Source organism: Bufo gargarizans, unplaced genomic scaffold, assembly GCF_014858855.1.
Source record: "Bufo gargarizans isolate SCDJY-AF-19 unplaced genomic scaffold, ASM1485885v1 original_scaffold_1637_pilon, whole genome shotgun sequence".
Lineage (NCBI taxonomy): Eukaryota > Metazoa > Chordata > Amphibia > Anura > Bufonidae > Bufo > Bufo gargarizans.
In genome coordinates, this window is record NW_025334448.1 from 141,812 (window position 1) to 163,015 (window position 21,204).

The 21,204-nt window shown below is 49.2% G+C and overlaps 1 protein-coding gene across 4 annotated transcripts in view; it reads left to right on the top strand.

The window, feature by feature from the left end:
- Nucleotides 1-21,204, top strand: part of POU2F2 (POU class 2 homeobox 2) — a 45,987-nt gene that overhangs the window by 5,777 nt on the left and 19,006 nt on the right. For 3 of the 4 annotated variants that reach the window (XM_044274297.1, XM_044274293.1, XM_044274294.1), the window contains exons 2-13: nucleotides 631-690; nucleotides 4,053-4,087; nucleotides 4,168-4,209; nucleotides 5,062-5,226; nucleotides 14,183-14,374; nucleotides 16,307-16,412; nucleotides 17,199-17,290; nucleotides 17,416-17,562; nucleotides 18,330-18,471; nucleotides 18,546-18,694; nucleotides 18,805-18,981; nucleotides 19,380-19,443. In XM_044274297.1, coding sequence (XP_044130232.1) covers nucleotides 631-690; nucleotides 4,053-4,087; nucleotides 4,168-4,209; nucleotides 5,062-5,226; nucleotides 14,183-14,374; nucleotides 16,307-16,412; nucleotides 17,199-17,290; nucleotides 17,416-17,562; nucleotides 18,330-18,471; nucleotides 18,546-18,694; nucleotides 18,805-18,981; nucleotides 19,380-19,443 — 1,371 coding nt within the window. The remainder of the gene's footprint in view (nucleotides 1-630; nucleotides 691-4,052; nucleotides 4,088-4,167; nucleotides 4,210-5,061; nucleotides 5,227-14,182; nucleotides 14,375-16,306; nucleotides 16,413-17,198; nucleotides 17,291-17,415; nucleotides 17,563-18,329; nucleotides 18,472-18,545; nucleotides 18,695-18,804; nucleotides 18,982-19,379; nucleotides 19,444-21,204) is intronic. The other variant, XM_044274296.1, reaches the window with a different exon arrangement.

Sequence of the window (21,204 nt, forward strand, 5' to 3'; positions counted from 1 at the left end):
TGGCATCATGGCCGCCAGTCTTGTGGACATTGCCTCCGTTTGTGTTCCCTATGTCATCAGTCTGTATTCATGAATTCACCGATTCCCGCAGCGCGCTTGTGGTAACGGGCGCGCTGGGATTCTTATTACAGGATCTACCTTTTATTCCCCATTTTCCGAGCTTTTGATGTTTTGGCGCAGTTTTTTGTGCATCGTACACGGTGCAGAAATTTAGGGAGACTTTGAAAACTGGAAGTAAAGAAGAATTAGGAATAAAACGCAGGAAAGTCGCGCTCCTCTCACTGCCTTCGGCCCTTCCGTCCGCTTTATTATTGGGGGCTATCTGTAATAGAAAAGGGTGACGCAGCCGGGGGCTGTCTGTAGAGGAGGAGCACAGGCTGACATAAAAGGGTGGCACGCGGAGACCACATGTTCTGTAAGTGGCGCAGCGGTAGAAACATGTATACTGCGGCATTGCTGTGAGGGGTTTACATCCCATATGGGGAGCAAGGCCAGCGCTTATAATCACGTATGTTCCTGCGCAGGGGGATGGCGGACGTCAGCTGACCGTTTCCTATGTGTATCTGCTCGTCTGTATATAGTATGTCTGTATGTCCGCTTCTGATCAACCTTCTCACTTTCTCTCTACAGAAATAAGAATGTCTAAACCGGGACATCTCGGCAAATTGCACGCAGAAGGGGCGGTCTCAGGTAATGGCGGCGTGTGTATATGATGACAGATAGTGGGTGCTGCCTCATGTGTGTGTCACCATCTTGGAGATCATTCCTGCATGTCAGACTGTGGAGGATGCCCGCTCAGACAGTTGGCGATCAGGAAGGAATATTGGTGCCGTGTAGTCGCCAGTGCGCCAGTCTGCCGTGGTCTGGGCATTCAGTGCTGGCCACTGAGCGGCAGCTGATGAGGACTCATTGGAGCAGCAGTTTGTAATGGGGTTTCCCTGTTAAGGCTGCGGACACCTTTACAGCGTTTTAATTTATTTATATGTATTTTGGGATAATAACATTTTTGTAAAATGTTGACCCTTTTATTTCTGCAGCCTCTGTCTTATACAGTTCATAGCATCCTGCAGAAGGCACTATGTGATAAATCCATATGATTGCTTGTCTGACGGCTCCAGTCCCTCTCTGACCTTTTTCTGTGCAGATCTGTGACCTGCGCCCCTCTCGGGTGAAGTAAGGGGTGTCCAGGTTTTTATAGACCGTGGGAGTCTCTCACCGGTATGACACATTGAGGGAATCCTTTCCTGTATCTTGTCCGAGTGCTGCATGCAGTTCCCGCAGAGTGTGATGAGATGTGTGATGGGAAGCTCTTCTGCCGGGGCTTACATTGTGTAATTAGGAAGTTTATCTTCTGGGGCTTTTTGTGGCACTATTGCTGACTGGCCGTATCTCATCTATCCTCATCGCCGTCCCGCCGTACAGATCAGTGGGTGGATAGAATAATTGGGGGCTGCAGACGTCTAATCTCTGGACACCCGCATATGACTCTGCGAGCTCATTGTGAACATCCATACTGAGTCTGTAGCTGCATGGAGGTTGTGCAGATGCTGGGAGGTGGTTGTCAGTGACAACTGAGCAGAGAAGGCAAAGATGATTTATTATGGTCCTTACCTACACAGCCCTCACGGAGCCATGATGCCTTCTGCCCCAGTCCTTGCGATCATGTGATTGCTAGGTCCCGGGTAAGTGCATGAGCGGCTTGGTGGTAGCATTGTGTGTGAACTCTCATATAGTAAAGAAAGAAATGTGTCTGGATATGAAGGGGGTAAAACGGGTTCAGGACTTCCGGTAATGGCTGGGGGTGCTCATGTTGGAGAAGTTTTGTTCTGTTGTGATGAATGGTATTGTAACGGATCTCCTAGCACCATGACTGGGTACCTCCATTGATGGATGCTCCTAGTGCTTCCGGAGGACTCCAAGCACTCCACTCTACACCATAAGCACTGCCGATCCCAACTAACCGCCGCAGCTTGGTTGGGATCTCGTCGTCTTCTACCCACCCTGGTCCTAAGACAAGGTTTCCCAAGTTCCAGAGAGCGATGCAGGAACAAGCTCTTACAAGAGCTAGGGATTATACTCTGGAGAGTATAATGATTATAGCACTTCCCAGAGTGTAGTTCTCCAATCCCCCAAACATAAGCCCCGACTTCATGAAGGGTAGAACAGGACACTATATGAGGCTACATGCCATCTTTTTATGCAGGTCTTCCAGCAAGGGACACTCCCCATGGGGACCTTGTGGAAGACTGAGACAGTTTTTACATAAACCAATCACATGCAGTTACAGGCAGAAAACACACACATGTGATGCAATTAACCAACACAATGGCATAACGTACTGTATTTTTCGCCCCATAAGACGCACCTTTTACCCCCCAAAAGTGTGGGGGGGAAATGCCCCTGCGTCTTATGGGGCGAATGCTGCCATTTTACATCACAGACTGCGATGTATCAGCTGGAGGGGGGAGGAGGGTCCGGTGGCATGCAAATGCGGCGGGGCCGGTGCGGTCACTGTACTCCGGCCCCACCTCTCACTCACTTCCTTATTGCCTAAACCTTTTATAATAATAGCTTTCATTGAAGTTCCGATCCCCAGCCCCATCTGTACTACCTACTAAATGTCCTGTAGGAGGCAGAGCCGGGCGGCCGGCCGTAACTCACTGACGTCACGTGCCTGCGCCGCCTACTTCATTCATAAAGTAGGCGGCGCAGGCACGTGACGTCAGTGAGTTACGGCTGCCCGCCCGGCTCTGCCTGCTACAGGACATTTAGTAAGTAGTACAGATGGGGCTGGGGATCGGAACTTCAATGAAAGCTATTATTATAAAAGGTTTAGGCAATAAGGAAGTGAGTGAGCGGTGGGGCCGGAGTACAGTGACCGCACCGGCCCCGACGCATTTGCATGACACCGGACCCTCCTCTTCCTCATGGAACGCTGTCCAAGAACTAGCTGATGCCTTGCTGCTGTCGCCAGGGGCGCTGTACGAGTACTAGCGTTGCCCTAGTTATAAATCCACAAACGGTGTCTCCGAGCTGCTTCTCCTCACACTAGAATGCCATCCCACTGTTGCCACCTCTGTAACGGATCTCCTAGCACCCCGACTGGGTACCTCCTTTGATGGATGCTCCTAGTGCTTCCCGAGGGCTCCAAGCACTCCACTCGATGCCGTAAGCACTGCCGACCCCACGAACCGCTGTAGCTTGGTTGGGATCTCGTCGTCTTCTACGCACCCTGGACCTACAACAAGGCTTCCAGGTTCCAGTGGGGGAACCTCTCTTCTTTCAGAGAGCGATGCAGGAACAAGCTCTTACAAGAGCTAGGGATTATACTCTGGAGAGTATAATGATTATAGCATTTCAAAAAGTTCTCCAATTCCCCAAACATGAGCCTAGACGGGTAGAACAGGACACTTTAATGAGGCTACATGCCAGCCTTTTATGCAGGTCTTCCAGCAAGGGACACTCCCCATGGGGACCTTGTGGAAGACTGAGACAGTTTTTACATAAAGCAATCACATGCAGTTACAGGCAGAAAACACACACATGTGATGCAATTAACCAACACAATGGGATAACATAATCACTCACAGGCAGACAACACCCACCTGTAATACAATTAACCAACACAATGGGATAACGTAATCACTCACAGGCAGAAAGCACAAGTTTTCCCTTTCTAGAATAATGAGCCGGGTTGGGGGGTGGTCTCCATAGTTCTGGGTCCATAGGAAAGAGGCTAGCCCTCAGGCCTTTCCAGCAGCCCCAGTGACGTTTCAGTCTGTCACAGGTATCCTCCCATTTTCTTCTACAAGAGTTGAGGATGGTGTTCATTGCTCCAGGTAGATGTCTTGGCCATCTTTGGTGAGATCTCAGCCTGTCTATATTAACGCTGGATGAATAGGTCATGTTCAGCGGAATCGGGGAGAATGCCCATAAACGTGGCATCTATCAGATTATGTTGTTGTGGCTTGCCTCCTATAGGGGGGATTTGGCAGCTCTGGGGATCGTAGATATTACTGCTGCTGATAACCTGATTATTCATTGTTTTTCAGATGGTGAAAGGAACGGCGCAGATTCTCTACATGAGGTAAGGCTCGTTCTCCGCTCCACCTTCGTTACACGTCTCATGAGACTTTCGATGCTCAGTCCCTGTTTTTGTTCTTCCAGGTGCAGCAAAGTAAGGGATCTCCCTTCTCAATGTCTCCAAAGGTATGTAGCCTGTTACCGACGGCTCTGTAAGGTGACCAGACACATTCGACCAATGTTAGATGAATTTTGGCAGGACCGACCAAGCATCTAATTTCTACGAGGGTGTTCCGAGTCTCCCCTGAGGGCAGAAGTTGGGTGAAGGAAGCAGTAAGCTTGCCCGGTTCTTCTGTTCTCAAGAGTGAAAAGCCAAGGCCAGAGTAGTCGGGAGGGTCATGTGTATGGGGGATGTGAAGGAAGGGCTGTCCGTCTGATGGCCTTTTGGCTGACAGCTTTCTGAATAGTATGGTCTCCTTTGGGGGGTGGCTCCAGATAAGCATGTGCCACAGTCACTCACATCTCTATAGATTAGTCTCTCCAGCGCTTTGGCTCTCCAGCTCTTCCATGACTACCACTCCCATTTTGCCCTGGCAGACCACACCTGGAGTTGTAATTTCAGCACAGGTGTAAGCATAGATTCAGTATGATGCGGTCTGGGAGGCCTGTGTGTGCTTGACTGACATTGCACGTACGTCAGGGACACGGCAGGGGAATCCCCCCACCCGTTGCAGCCTTGCACCCGCTTCCTGACTTCTCTCTTCATTTTCTAACTTCCCCATTTCCCCCGTTACCGTATTTCCCTACAGACCACAGTTCTGTATATTCTGTTCATCAAGTATTTCCCCGAACCTCCATAAAGTGCTGAATCTGAACTGATTTAAAGAAGAAGTACAATCTACACTTACAATCAGTCAGTGCTTTACTAATGGTTCCCTTCTTACGGCCTTTGACAGTCATATTATAAGTCTACATCCGTGTGAATATATAACTTACCTTTACTTACTGTGCACATGTCATTCTGCCTTTTCTATGTAGATTACAGATGAAGAATGTGGGGAGCGGTCCCCATCCCTTCCTGGCACACCAGTTCCCCCAATGCCTTCTGCTCCTCCAACCCCACAGGCCTCTTCTGCCCCTCAGCAACCACCTACCTCCCTTCCCCAAACACAGCTCCTCCTTGCTGGCAGCCAGCTGGCTGGGGTAAGTTCCACCTCCCGTCAGAGTATTGTTTGTGTTGCGTCATTCCTGTATTTATTGGGGGAAATTGTGGTCCTTTGGTGCTGAGAGCTGTGGACCCCCATGAGTTCCATGTCTGCCTTCACAACCATAATGTTTCCCAATGCAGCTCAAATTAACCTTGAAGCGATAATCTGTCATTAAAAATGTCCTATTGTTTTGCTAACACAGCTCCTATGCATACCTGTGTCTCCATGGTAACAGACTACAAACAAACCCTGTGTAGTCTGACCCTGCAGTAATATGCTCTTCCACCTGTCTTCTGCTTCTTCCGAGTCTGTGAAAAGTATGTTAGCTTAAAGGTAGTGTTGATCGAGCACCAAAGTGCTCGGGTGTTCGGGTGCTCAGGTCGAACACCTCGGGATGCTCAATGGAAGTCAATGGGAGAACCCGAGCATTAAACTAGGCACCGCCTGCTCTGAAGAGGGGAGGGCGTCTGGTTCATAGGAAAAGGTCAGAGATTGATGGAAACACAACCGAAATGGTTCGGGAACAGCATGGGGAGGATTCTGGATGCATCTTGGACTCCCAGGTTGCTGCTGGGAACTATGTTGTCCGAGTAGTGCGCCACTTTTACAGACTGACAATAATACACACAAAACCGAAGATCAAATCGATTTTAGAGGAAAAATTGTTAGCAGAACCAATACAAATGAACCACCAATGATAAATGAATATGTGTGACACTAAATTAATAAATACCAAAAACAAGACACACATATAATATAATGATATATTTTATTACAAAAATTTCACAATACACATCAAATAAATATAAAAGATAGCAGCAATGTTAGAGGTGTTATTACACTGGATGTTCCCCCTGAACCCACCGGGTCAGAAATGACTCAAGAAAAGGGACATATGAAGTCACAAATTACTGGTACAAAGTACACTATCCAGTAAGCGACACTATGTCCTGACCTAGCTATTGCACAGTAATAGTATAGGTGCCCAAGTGGATCAGAGTCCACAAACAGACCACATCTTTAACATACAATAATCTAATGTCTGATGTCATAACCGCAACCAAATACCGTAATCATATATTAATATTACATACTGCTGGAGTGTCATACAGACCGGTAGTGCAGCGGAACAACCAACCCCAACGCGCGTTTTGCCTATGCTTCCTCCTCTCTAAAACATTAGGGACGAGTGCCTGCTGCTGATCTGAGCATCGAAAAAATTATGGGAGAGTGCCTGCTGCTTAGCTAACCATTGAAAAAATTATGGGCGAGGGCCTGCTGGTGAGCTGACCCTGTAAAACTTTATGGTTGAGGGCCTGCTGCTTAGCTAACCATTGAAAAAATTATGGGCGAGGGCCTGCTGGTGAGCTGACCCTCTAAAACTTTATGGTTGAGGGCCTGCTGGTGAGCTGACCCTCAAAAACATTATATCCGAGGGCCTGCAGGTAAGCTGACCCTCTAAAAGATTTTAGGTGAGGGCCTGCTGGTGAGCTGACCCTCTACAACATTACATGCAAGGGTCTACAGGTGAGCTGACCCTCTACAACATTAGGAGCGAGGGCAGACTAATAAGCATGTTGATATGATGGAAGAGGAGAAGGAGGACGAGAAAAAGAAGATTGAACCATATACCCTTTTTTGTGGTGGAAGGGGTGGATGGGAATACAGTGTATTCAGTACATTATAAACAGCACATGTAAAGTGCCTTTATGTTCAGCCGCTTTCCTCTGGTGGAGTAGAGAAGTCAGGGGCAATCCAGGCCTTGGTCATTTTGGTAAGAGTCAACCTGTTAGCATTTTCAGTTGATAGGCGGATGCCCCCAGCAGCACTAAATACCCGCTCAGACAAAATGCTGGCGGCAGGGCAGGCCAGCACCTCCAAGGCGTAGAGCGCCAGTTCGTGCCACGTGTCCAGCTTGTGCCACGTGTCCAGCTTGGACACCCAGTAGTTGTAAGGCACAGAGGGATCATTGAGGACGCTGACACGGTCTGCTACGTACTCCTTCACCATCTTCCTCCTTGTGACACTAGGCCGCGCATCAGGGTGAGGGTGCTGGCGGGGTGTCATGAAACTGTCCCAGGCCATGGAGAGTGTTGCCCTGCCTCTGTTGGTACTACTGTGTGTTCGCCTCCCCTCCTCTGTTACCCAAGGAACTACGGACTCTGCGCCAACGTTGTCAGCTGGAAATTTTTGGAGCAATTTTTCCACAGGGACCTTCTGGTATTGCACCATTTTGCTCGTCCTCTCCACCACAGGAATGAGAGATGAGAAGTTTTCTTTGTAGCGTGGGTCGAGAAGGGTGAACAACCAGTAATTGGTGTTGGCCAAAATGTGCATAACACGAGGGTCACGGGAAAGGCAGCCTAACATGAAGTCAGTCATGTGTGCCAGAGTCCCAACAGGCAAGACTTCGCTGTCGTCATCAGTAGGATGACTCTCAATCTCCTCATCCTCTTCCTTCTCTTCTGCCCACCCACGCTGAACAGATGGAATTAAACTTCCATGGGTACTACCCTCTGTAGCGGAGGCAACCTCCTGCTCCTCCTCCTCCTCTTCATCATCCATTTTGCGCTAAGAAGACGAACTGAGGGTGGTCTGGCTTTCACCCTGTGTAATGTCTTCCCCCATTTCCACCTCTTCCACATACAAAGCGTCGGCCTTAAAGGGAACCTGTCACTTCCAAAAACCATCCCAAGCCGCCAGCAGTACCTGAGAGTTTTTCGTTTAGCAGTCAGATGTGTTAAAAGCTCTGAAAACGTTATTTTATTCCCTGACCGCGCTATTTTCTAGTCATGCTTGAAGTCAAGGGGGCAGCGGCCTCCTTGCTTCAAGTCAAGGTAGCTATGCCCCCTTCCCTGCCCCTTCGCTGTGACTGACAGCGCTTATGCAGAGAGTTCGGCAAAGCCAGCCTGTAGCTGGCCAGCTGGGACCTGTCCTGGGTTGCTGGTGTGGCTTATATGTGTATACAGCTAAACCTGCTAATAACCTTAATACAGTTCCTATGTTTATGTGTTAAAGACAAAAGCAGAGTTATTTACTGTGACATCATGTTTTGGATGTCATATAACTGTTATATATTGTGTTCAGAAAAAGATAATATGCCTTTAAGATTATTTTTGTAATGTAAGGTAAGCTCAGTGACACAGCAGAAACAACAGAAAGCATAGTGTTAATCTGTTGTTGCTGGGCAGAAGTCTAGACCAATCACAGCCAGCTTCTCACACAACAAGAGTTTTCACCAATCACAGTCAGCCTCACACACAGCCTGTCTGGGAATTCCCCTAGCAGGAGCTGCTGGAATCATTATTCACCAGAGACAGGAGCTGAAGAGACATTCACTCCACTGAGAGCTGTGTTTTATGGGAACAACAGGCCAAAATAGGTATTTAGAACAGTTATATAATGTTTCTATTGTTAGTATAGTGATTAGAACTGTATACCGAACCAGTTATATATGTGTTTACTTACAGTTCCACCAAATTGCATACAAACTGCTCATACCAGATCATAAGAAACTGCATACTGCAAACTGCAAACCAAGTTGAGCAAGTAAAACTATTAGTTAACCTCAGATATACCTCTCAGAGAGATCATAAAGTGCTTAAATAACTTAAAGTGAGAGTACAGATACTGAAGAGAGAAATATATCCACCATTTTATGTTGAATGACAAGATCGAACAGTTGAACCACCATCTTATGCATACCGCCATTTTGTGATATATTTTCAACACGTGTTTTGTACATGGACTATCTGCTGCGGAGGCGGCCGTGTTATATATGAAGAAAAGTTGAAGTTAATAAAGAAGTTATTTCAAGCATTTGTTGTGCTCTTTAAACCTACTGCTTCCATAGAACGGCGCTAGAGGAATTACAGAGTAACAGACAGTCTGGTTAGAGTAATAGTCAGAGATATCAGAATTCTTCTAATGCCACAGCACAAAGGGCACTTCATAGTGCAGCGCCTGCCACACAGCCGAACTGCCGCTGTCAGTCACAGCAAAGGGGCAGGGAAGGGGGCGTGGTTACCTTGACTTGAAGCATGACTAAAAAAACAACGCGGGCACGGGATAAAAGAACTGCTGAACAAAAAACTCTCAGGTACTGCTGGCGGCTTGGGATGGTTTTTGGAGGTGACAGGTTCCCTTTAATTGTGAGCAGTAGTGTTGAGTGCGAAACTTCAAATTACGAATATTTATCGCAAATATCACAACTTCGAGAATTCGCGAATATTTCTAATATAGTGCTATATATTCGCTATATCGAATATTTGTATATTTTTAACATTTGAAACCATGATTCCTCCCTGCTTCTTGCTTGTGGGCCAATGAGTCATTGTCCCACAAGCAACTTAAGCAGGGAGAATTCATGTTTTCAGATGTAAAAAAAGGACGAATATTCTAAAAACTAATATATAGCACTATATTCTATAGTGTTATATATTTGTTTTTGTCCCACTTCGCATTACGCGACGTTTACATTGCAGATTTTTCACTATCGCTAAATAATCTTGAATACAAATATGTGACGAATATTCTTCCACATATTCACGAAATATTACGAATTCGAATATGGGACCTGCCACTCATCACTAGTGAGCAGCGAGCGTTTGAGTAGACACAGAAGTGGGATGGTGACGCTAATAATAGCGTTATTGCCGCTCGCCATCTTTGATTCCTCAGAGTTTTTAAAACCTCACAGAGGTCAGACATCCATGCCCACTCGTCGCTTGTGAATAGCGGAAGCTGACTGGAAAGGCGATGACCATGTTGCAGCTGGTATTCCACTACTGCCCTCTGCTGCTCACAAAGCCTGGCCAACATGTGGAACGTGGAGTTCCAGCCCGTGCTCACGTCGCACAACAGTCGTTGAGCTGGCAATTGTAAGCGCTGCTGCAGCGTTGACGGACCGGCGGAAGCTGTCGATGACTTGCGGAAATGGGCACACACGCGGCGCACCTTCACCAGTAGCTTAGGCCATTGGGGTAGGTTTTGAGAAACTGCTAAACCACTAAGTTGAAGACATGGGCTAGGCATGGGATGTGTGTGAGCTTGCCGAGCTCCAAAGCCACCACCAAAATACGGCCATTATCAGACACAACCATGTCTGGTTCTAGGTTGAGTGGCGAGAGCCACAGCTCAGTCTGGTCTCTTATCCCCTGCCACAGCTCTGCGGCGGTGTGCTGTTTGTCCCCTAAGCAGATCAGCTTCGGCACGGCCTGTTGATGCTTCCCGACTGCAGTGCTACACTGCTTCCATCTACCGACTGATGTCTGACTGGTGCTGCACGCGGATAATTCTGAGGTGGAAGTGGAGGAGGAGAAGTGGGGTTGGAGCCACTAACGTAGGTGGTGGCGGAAACCCTGATGGTAGCACCTGTGCCATCCCAGGGTACGACTATCTCCCGGCCTCCCCAACGTTCACCCAGTGTGCCATCAGGGAAATGTAGCGTCCCTGGCCGAAAGCACTTGTCCATGTGTCAGTGGTTAAGTGGACCTTCCCAGTAACTGCGTTGGTCAGGGCACGGGTGATGTTACGGGACACATGCTGGTGTAAGGCTGGCACCACACACTGTGAAAAATAGTGGTGGCTGGGGACTGCGTAACGAGGGACGGCCGCCGACATCAGGCTCCGGAAGGCCTCAGTGTCCACAAGCCTAAATGGCAACATTTTCAGGGCCAGTAATTTTGAAAGTTGTGCATTTAGTGCTATGGCCTGTGGGTGGGTATTTGCGCTTGCGTTCAAATGCCTGGAGTAAGGACAATTGTACGCTGCGCTGGGACACGGAAGTGGATGTGGTCGCTGATGGTTCTTGCGAAGGTCCAGGTGCAGGGCGGGAGGCATCAGGGCCTGCGCTTTTGACAGCGGATTGGCCAGCACGTAACACAGGGGAAGAGGAGGCGGTGGTGTGACCCGCAGACACAGATTGTGGACCCAGGCGTTCGGCCCACCTATTACGGTGCTTTGATGCCATGTGGCGGATCATGCTGGTGGTGGTGAGGTTGCTAGTGTTTACGCCCCTGCTCATTTTTGTATGGCACAGGTTGCAAATTACAATTCTTTTGTCGTTCGCACTTTCCTCAAAAAAGCCCCAGACTGCGGAACACCTACCCCTTGGCAAGGGAGATTTCCGCAAGGGTGTGCTCCGGGGAACAGTTGCGGGCCTTTTTGGTGTGGCCCGCCTTCTCCCTTTTGCCACCCCACTGCCTTTTCCAGCCTGTTGTGGTGCTGCGGATCCCTCCCCCTCTGTACTGCTGTCCTCGCTCGGCTTGCCACCTTACCAGGTTGGGTGATTTCATCATCCACCACCTCCTCTTCCACTCCTGACTTGTTGACCTAACAACAACCTCAGTTATTGACAACTGTATCTCATCCTCATCATCAACCTCTTGAGACATTAATTGCCATTGACTTATTGGCAACTGTGTCTCATCATCATCATCATCATCCACCTCGAGAAACACTAATTGCCGTTCCCCACCATCACCTTCTTGTGACTGTGGATGCTCAAGAGTTTGGGAATCGGGGCACAAGATCTCATGTCCCTCTTCAAGCGTGCTTGTCGACAGGGCCCAAATGAAGGAATGGCGCTGAAAAAGCTCTTTGAAATATCCGACTGTGGGATCACTTGTTTGCTAGGACTCTCCATGGTGGGAGGAAGGAGGATCAGGGTGAGGACTGTGGTGCTTAACCGACTGGAAGCATTATCTGCTGCAATCCAACCAACCACCTGGTCGCACTTGTCTGACTTCAAGAACGTTGTATTGTGCCGCCCTGCAAACTGGGACATGAAGCTCGGTATCGTAGATTATTGTTTTTCTTGTGCTCTGGCAGCAGGCTCAGTTTCAACGCGCCTAGGGCCACGGCCTCTGCGTGCACCATCAGCATCACAGCCACTTCCCTGTCCCTTACTGCTCGCCTTCTTCATATTAAATGTTATATATGCTTGAAAGAATGTCACACGTACAGTAGCGTAGGATTTGTAAGTGTATGCTCAAAAAAATGAAAGTGTATGCTCAAAAAAATGAAAAAAGGTATTTGGGATGTGGAAACGTCACACAGGAAATATACCGCAGATAATGTCGCTGATGTCAGCAGCGGCTAATAAAAAATTACAGGGAATGTCACAGGTATTTGGGATGTGGAAACGTCACACAGGAGATATACCGCAGATAATGTCGCTGATGTCACCAGTGGCTAATATGAAATTACAGGGAATGTCACAGGTATTTGGGATGTGGAAACGTCACACAGGAGATATACCGCAGATACTGTCACTGATGTCACCAGTGGCTAATATGAAATTACAGGGAATGTCACAGGTATTTGGGATGTGGAAACGTCACACAGGAGATATCCCGCAGGTAATGTCACTGATGTCACCAGTGGCTAATATGAAATTACAGGGAATGTCACAGGTATTTGGGATGTGGAAACGTTACACAGGAGAAATACCGCAGATAATGTCACTGTCAGCAGCGGACACCGTCTACGGAAAAAGTACACTGGATGTGACAGATATTTTTGGGATGCACACATGTTACACAGGAGGTAACTATTGCACGCTATTTAGGACTTTTGGGTCTGTAAAGTTTTAGCAATTTAGCGCTAAAAATATATATTGCTGCTGCCACCCACAACAATAGTCCTTAAAATGACTTTTGGGTCTCTTGACAAGTTTTTCAACTTAAAAAAAATAATTTCACTCCCTACACTATCTTTCCCTTCTACAGCCCAGCTCTCCCTGACTAACACTGAGCTGAACACGTGTCATCGGCTGCTATATCGCACCCGATGACGCGTTCCGGCCAGCCAATCACTGTAATGCCAGTAACCAACATGGCTACGGCATTACAGTGAGGGCAGTACTTACCTGCGTAGCATCCAACAAGTGTGCGGGGCCAAGACTGATTCGGCTGAATACCGCCATGTGCCGAGCATCGAGTTGCCAAACTGGTGTTCAGCCGAGCATGCTTGATCAACACTACTTAAAGGTGGGAGAAAATGAGGAGAGCATGGAAGGAATTTATTAAGACTGGTGTTTGAGTCTCAGGAGTAAGAGGCATCAAATTTATGAAGAGGCGCAGCCCTGCCAATAAATATGGCACCTCTTCTGGCTATGAGACGTGACAGTTTGCATTACAAATGACCCCAGTGTTTGGTGGAAATTTTAGTCTTTTGGGCTGATTGAGGCCACGCCTCTCCCACTATGCCCCACCCACTTTTCATTTCACTTTAAAAAAAATGATGGGGAAAAGGTTGATGTTTTTTTCCCCGCAAAATGTGACTTGTGGAAAAATGTTATAACTTTTATATGACTGAAAACAAATAGATTAATGAGTTACCCCTGTGACGGCAGGGTCAGACTACAAAGGGATTGTTTGTTGTCTGTTACCATGGAGACACACAGGTCGGCATAGGAACTTCAGAGACAAAGCGATAGGATATTTTGCTTCATGCTTCGTGTTGGTTGCAGATGTGGAATAAGCCTTTATTATGCCCTGCGTGATGATGGGTGTCACCGGCTGCGTTCAGGACCTCCATCGGAGATTCCATTTACAGTAGTGGAGAAGAAGGTCTTGAATGTGGGACTCATTCAGGACCTTCAGTTGGACATGATGCCGGCCCGTACCCCTGAACAAAACCCATTATAGTCAAGAGCAGGCGGTTGTGCTCTACGTGGGCTGTGTTCTGACTCCTATTCTGGTTGTCCTGCTCCCAGAATGGACATGGATGGGCAGCTATTGGGGAACCTGCAGGCTCTTATGGCCTAATGCTCAGAGTCTGCCCCTGAATGCAGTATGGTGACCCGGCTTCTTCACGTCTCCTGCATGTGTGTTGTATGACTACGTGTTTGCTGCTTTGCTCCATTCAGATGACCTGGTCTCACTTTTTTGCTTTATCTCACCCCCTTCTCTTTTGTTTCTGGTGCCCCTTCTCTCCTCCCGCTGCAGCTCACTGCACTCCTCCCCGCACAGCAACAGCTGCTTCTCCAGCAAGCTCAGCTTCTCGCAGCCGCTGTCCAGCAATCCAATGCTGCCGCCGCCGCCGCCTCCCAGTCAGGGTCCGACACCCATCCTACCCCCAACAGCCAACAGCAACCCCACCAACTTGCTTTGTCCCAGCCCATCCACCTCACTGCACAGGTGAGCACGGCCATCGTGATGTGATTGTATATGGTAGCGGAATCGCGTACACCGGTGAAGACTGAGCTAATGGGCTCTGTAGGGTCCGAGGTGGAGTCCAGGGTGCTCGGGGCACTATGGAGGGAGAAGGAATGGAAGAGCAATGTGCCCGTGTCCTCCATATTGACTAGCATGACATAACAGCTGTGGGTTCATACCCGGCTTCTGACATTTCATGTTAGTGCAGGGCACTGCTCGCTGTTATCAGTCGTCTGTGTCTACCCGGCAGGTGACAGGAAGCCGCCGCCGCCGCGTGCAGGAACGGTCCCCCCACCAGCGCCTGAGCCCGGTGCACTTATTACTATTCCTCCCCTTGTAAAACCCCCTGACACATGGCTGACGGGTCCGCCACACGTATTTATCTCAGCGGATCCCCAGGGTTCCTCAAATATAAGATCAGTGGAGCATGAGACCGGACCCCAGTTACTCAGTATAGCAAACATAAAGCCTCTGCTGCTCCTAACATGGCGGTTTGCAGCAGTACATCCGATTATCTTAACGCCCTCAGCCCCAGAGAGGAGATCCATAAACTTAAAGGGGCAGTCTGACTCCAGCAAATGGCCTCTATCATGTAGACAGAGTTAATGCAAGCAGAGAAGAAAGGGCCCCATAGCAAGGATCAGACCAGGCCCCCCAGACGGGACTGAGGGCTTAACCCTTTCAGTGACCCTTGTCCCATTGTTCCACTGCTTCATAGAGGGAAGAGTCCTGACCAAGTGTTCACCTCGGAGTGATCCCAACTAAGGCTGCGCCCCATAGCAGTCGCATTGGTCTGGCGCTAGGGTAGTTACACCCCGGAATACAAGGCACTTACTAATGTATTGTCATTCTCCATATTGTCTCATTTGCTGCTTCATTCATTTTCACATCACATCATGCACGGCTCGTATCCAGGGTCATGGCCACCACTGCAGCCCAGACCTGCTGTGCACGGTCCTGGCCACCAGAGAGGATGGGACGGCCACCGCTGCAGCCCAGACCTGAGGTGGCCGGATGGGAGCTGCTGTGCACGGTCCCGCGTCCTGGCCACCAGAGAGGATGGCACGGCCACCGCTGCAGCCCAGACCTGAGGTGGCCGGGATGGGAGCTGCTGTGCACGGTCCCGCGTCCTGGCCACCAGAGAGGATGGCACGGCCACCGCTGCAGCCCAGACCTGAGGTGGCCGGGATGGGAGCTGCTGTGCACGGTCCCGCTTCCTGGCCACCAGAGAGGATGGCACGGCCACCACTGCTGGATCATAGGGTGGTCGTAATCCCTGGATATGAGCTGTGATGGGAAAATGCCAGCAAAGGAAGCAACATGGAGAATCACAATACATTAGTAAGTGCCTTGTATTCACTGACTCTACTGAAGTAGAGACGACCCCTTTAAGGGAACCTCACAATAGCTAGGGAACGGACAGGACATTTACCTGGTGCCCTCCTGTTCATCTTCCATCATCCAAGATGGCCGCACCGCTTCTCAGACTACCTGATGCACACTGTGTATTGTAGTCTAAGACACTTCCTGCTTGTCCGGCCCTGATCTCCGATTGGCCAGCGCTGCTCACCTGAACAGTGTTGACCAATCCGAGATCAGCGCTGGACAACAGGAAGTGATTTAGACTACAATACACAGTGTGCATCAGGTGGTCTGAGAAGCGGTGCGGCCATCTTGGATGATGGAAGATGAACAGGAGGGCACCAGGTAAATGTCCTGTCCGCTCTCCAGCTGATGGGAATTTTATTTCTTGACTTAAAAAAATATTCAATTTATGCGACAATCCGTCCAGCATTGAGGTGACTTGGGCATTTTAGTTCTAATCCCGGTGGTTTCCATGTTCTCGGCAGACATACCGATCTGCGTGTGGTTTGCATCTGCTAATCTGTACTTCCTGTTCTCCCGATTCCGCAGGATATCCAGCAACTGCTGCAGCTCCAGCAACTGGTCCTCGTCCCCGGGCATCATCTCCAGTCCCCAACACAGTTCCTGCTGCCCCAAGCGGGGCAAGGCCAACAAGGTGAGGGCCTCTATAGCGGTTTGTGTCTGAAAGCCAGGGGGTATTACAGCGATGGAGAATCCGCCGATTCTACACCATGGATTTCCGATATGAGGTGGAATCTGTGATGAACGCACAGCAAAAGTGTGAGAAATCCTCACGGAATACATTTAGATTGTGCTGAAGATTCAGTCTTGGAGATATTGAAAACCTAGCGCTCGCACATAGGAGCGGACAGAGGAAGGCGCGCATGCGCGGGTTCTCCGCATTCACAGTGGGCCCCATTCCTCAGCTGGGAGCCGTTCTGAGACATTTATAGCATCCCCTAATGACACGCCATAAATGTCCAGAGGTTACAACCCCTTTGAAGAGAACCAAAAAAAGCACTAGTATACCGTTATACAGCTGCCCATAGCAAAACCGTCTGTAAGTATAGTAAGTGAAGACCTAGCCTACCGGGAGATGAATGAGCCCAGCTACGTTACACCTAGGAACCTGAGGATGGTACACCTCGCTTCACTGCGCATGCGCCTCGTGAGCAGGGTGTGCACAGCGAACACGGCGTCTGGTCCTCAGCCCCACGTGACGATTTGTAGAGAAGCATTTGGTTGGAGCGTTGACACTGGTATTACATAGCGCACACATTGGCACTGCTCTCGGTACGATATGTCGGTAGTATTCCTAATGTCCTATTGTGGCCAGCCCATGGGGTCATAACTCAGGGTGAGCCACACAGCAGGGGGGTCATGAGCCGCTGCGTTATTGTGTCCTACGTGTTCATAGTCTGATTGCCTCCGTCTTCTCCAGGCCTCCTTTCTGCATCAAATCTCTTCCAGCTACCTCAACAAAGCCCGGGGAATCTCCTCCCGGGTCAGCCCAGGCCTGGCCTTCCCTCTCAGGTGAGTGTACGAGAGCGCGGCTTCTGTGTGATTAGATCTCGCCGTCCGCCATAGTAAAGCATTGCACCCCGTATGTGCAGTACGTACAAGGCTGGAGTCACTAAGACGTCTGCTGTCTCTTTTAGGCTGTGTCCCGTCCTGGACACCAGGAGCCACCGATATTGTCACACACAGATGCAGCGTCCCACCCTGAGGAGCCCAGCGACTTGGAGGAGTTGGAGCAGTTTGCCAGAACCTTCAAGCAGCGTCGGATTAAACTCGGATTCACTCAGGTAGCTTTGGAGTATAACGTGTCACGGCTGCACTGCTCATTGTTTCGGTGAGGCGACTTTCATACAGTGATTTTAGCAGTGTCCGTCTACGCCCGACAGATACCGCTGATGTATGTCGCTCCACGGCCATATAATGCCATCTGTCCCCCATATGCTCCATGAAAAACCACATGTACCGCACAGTATTTGTTTTCTGTATTTCTGCTCCATGAAGATATACGTTGCGCTGGTGTAGCGAACACTCCCTTCACTGTTGTTCGTCTGCACAGCGCCCCCCAGGACCACCTGGCTTTGTAGGGAACTGCGGTACATTTCCATTAAAGTGAATGGGGTCGGTATCAACTTCCAGCACAGGACAGGGGGCCAGGACGGAGTGCTTAACCCTTCATTCTTACTCCTGGTGGGGGTTCACAAGGTTGGCCCCCCACTGCCCATAAGCTGATATAGTATCACTTAATAAGATGGCAGGCTCGTAGATAAGGCAGGCTCGCGTCGCACTGCGGGGTAGATCATGGCGTGTATGGTAACAGGTGAGTACGCCCTAATGTACGGCAGTATGATGTATATGGCAGGTTGTGTGGGGATGATGGCTGTCCCTCTTTCAGACCCATGTCCCTCTTTCGGACCCATGTCCCTCTTTCGGACCCATGTCCCTCTTTCGGACCCATGTCCCTCTTTCGGACCCATGTCCCTCTTTCGGACCCATGTCCCTCTTTTTGACCAGGAGGTGGTTGGCTGGCTGTAATGAGGGTCTTGATGTTTCACAGGGGGACGTCGGCCTGGCCATGGGAAAGCTGTATGGCAATGATTTCTCTCAGACAACCATCTCCCGATTCGAGGCACTTAACCTGAGCTTCAAGAACATGTGCAAGCTGAAGCCGTTACTGCAGAAGTGGCTGAGCGATGCAGGTAAGACGGCGAAGGCGCGGTGCGAGGAGCGCACTTACCGGTCACTGTGGGTAACCCTGACTTCTTCCCCCCAGAAACAATGTCCGTGGACAGCACACTGCCGAGCCCCAACCCTCTGAGCAGTCCTGGGGGAGGCTATGAAGGGCTTCCTGGTCGTAGACGAAAGAAACGCACCAGCATCGAGACCAATGTGCGCTATGCACTGGAGAAAAGCTTCATTGCGGTGAGATATGAGCGCACGCGCGTCAGGCTCGGGGATTCTCAGCACACGGCCGGCGGCTGCTCACGCTCCTGTTCTTCTGTGTCTCATCTCTTCATCCCTGTGTCGTACAGAACCAGAAACCTACCTCTGAGGAGATCCTGGTGATTGCTGAGCAGCTGAACATGGAGAAGGAGGTGATCCGCGTGTGGTTCTGTAACCGCCGGCAGAAGGAGAAGCGCATCAATCCCTGTAGCAGTATGCCACTCATTCCCTGCCAGGGCAAGGGACAACTGTATGGGAGCCATATGGTAAAAATGCCTAGACCCCCTCCCCCACTCTGTGAGGGACCTCTACACTAAATGCATGGCACACTAGGGTGTGGGCATCCGACCACATTCGTTTTCCTCTCACTTTCTGCTGCAGACATTTCACTTTATATGTGACGTTTTCCCAGATCTTTGTGATTTCACGTGTGACACCGTCATACAGATCCGACCATTGTGGCCCAGTACGCTTGTAGTTGGCTGTCAATGGTTCAGCCTGTAATGTAGTCGTTATATGGCGGGATCTCCATCATTTTACCCCTGGTAGATCTGTACGGCCTGTAGTGCCCGCCGCCCTGCACATGCCCTTGTTCTCCCTCCTGTTTCTGTCCTCACCCACCCTGCACTCTCTCATATTGCCTCCTTTCCTTGGTCCACTCCAGGTGTCCCCCCCGGTGTCTGCCCCCACGATCACCTCCCAGGCTTCCAGTATCCTCAGCACAACAGGTAAACGGACGCATCTCACGTGTATATATATATATATATCTGCTGCCTTCCTCCATCATTGGTGTGACCATTGTTATAGTAACGCATGAAATGCTGCACTGCTGTGATCTCACTGGAATGTACTGGTGTCATGTCATGGTATGTACTGGTATGCACTGGTGTGATCTCACTGCTATGTGCTGGTGTCATGTCATGGTATGTACTGGTATGCACTGCTGTGATCTCACTGCTATGTGCTGGTGTTATGTACTGGTGTGATCTCACTGCTATGTGCTGGTGTGCTGCGTGTGAAGTCCTGGTATGTATGGTACGAGTCATAGGTATGTACTGGTATGCCTTAACTGGTATGTACTGGTATGACCTCACTGGTATATACTGGTATGACCTCACTGGAATGTACTGGTGTCATGTCATGGTATGTACTGGTATGCACTGGTGTGATCTCACTGCTATGTGCTGGTGTCATGTCATGGTATGTACTGGTGTGATCTCACTGCTATGTGCTGGTGTCATGTCATGGTATGTACTGCTGTGATCTCACTGGAATGTGCTGGTGTCATGTCATGGTATGTACTGGTATGCACTGGTGTGATCTCACTGCTATGTGCTGGTGTCATGTCATGGTATGTACTGGTATGCACTGGTGTGATCTCACTGCTATGTGCTGGTGTGCTGTCGTGTGAAGTCCTGGTATGTATGGTACGAGTCATAGATATGTACTGGTATGCCTTAACTGGTATGTACTGGTATGACCTCACTGGTATATACTGGTATGACCTCACTGGTATGTACTGTTATGACCTCACTGGTATGACCCCACTGGTATGTTCTGGTATGACTTCATTGGTATGTTCTGGTATGACCTCACTGGTATATACTGGTATGACTTCATTGGTATGTACTGGTATGTACTGGTGTGACCTCACTGGTATGTACTGTTATGACCTCACTGGTATATTCTGGTATGACTTCATTGGTATGTACTGGTATGACCTCACTGGTATATACTGGTATGACCTCACTGGTATATACTGGCATGACCTCACTGGTATGTACTGTTATGACTTCATTGGTATGTACTGGTATGACCTCACTGGTATGTTCTGGTATGACCTCACTGGTATGTACTGGTATGACCTCACTGGTATGTTCTGTTATGACTTCATTGGTATGTACTGGTATGACCTCACTGGTATGTTCTGGTATGACCTCACTGGTATATACTGGTATGACCTCACTGGTATGTACTGGTATGACCTCACTGGTATATACTGGTATGACCTCACTGGTATGTACTGGTATGACCTCACTGGTATATACTGGTATGACCTCACTGGTATATACTGGTATGACCTCACTGGTATGTTTTGGTATGACTTCATTGGTATGTACTGGTATGACCTCACTGGTATGACCTCACTGGTATGTTCTGGTATGACCTCACTGGTATGTACTGGTATGACCTCACTGGTATGTTTTGGTATGACTTCATTGGTATGTACTGGTATGACCTCACTGGTATGTTCTGGTATGACCTCACTGGTATGTTCTGGTATGACCTCACTGGTATGTACTGGTATGACCTCACTGGTATGTTTTGGTATGACTTCATTGGTATGTACTGGTATGACCTCACTGGTATGTTCTGGTATGACCTCACTGGTATGTACTGGTATGACCTCACTGGTATGTACTGGTATGACCTCACTGGTATGTACTGGTATGACCTCACTGGTATGTACTGGTATGACCTCACTGGTA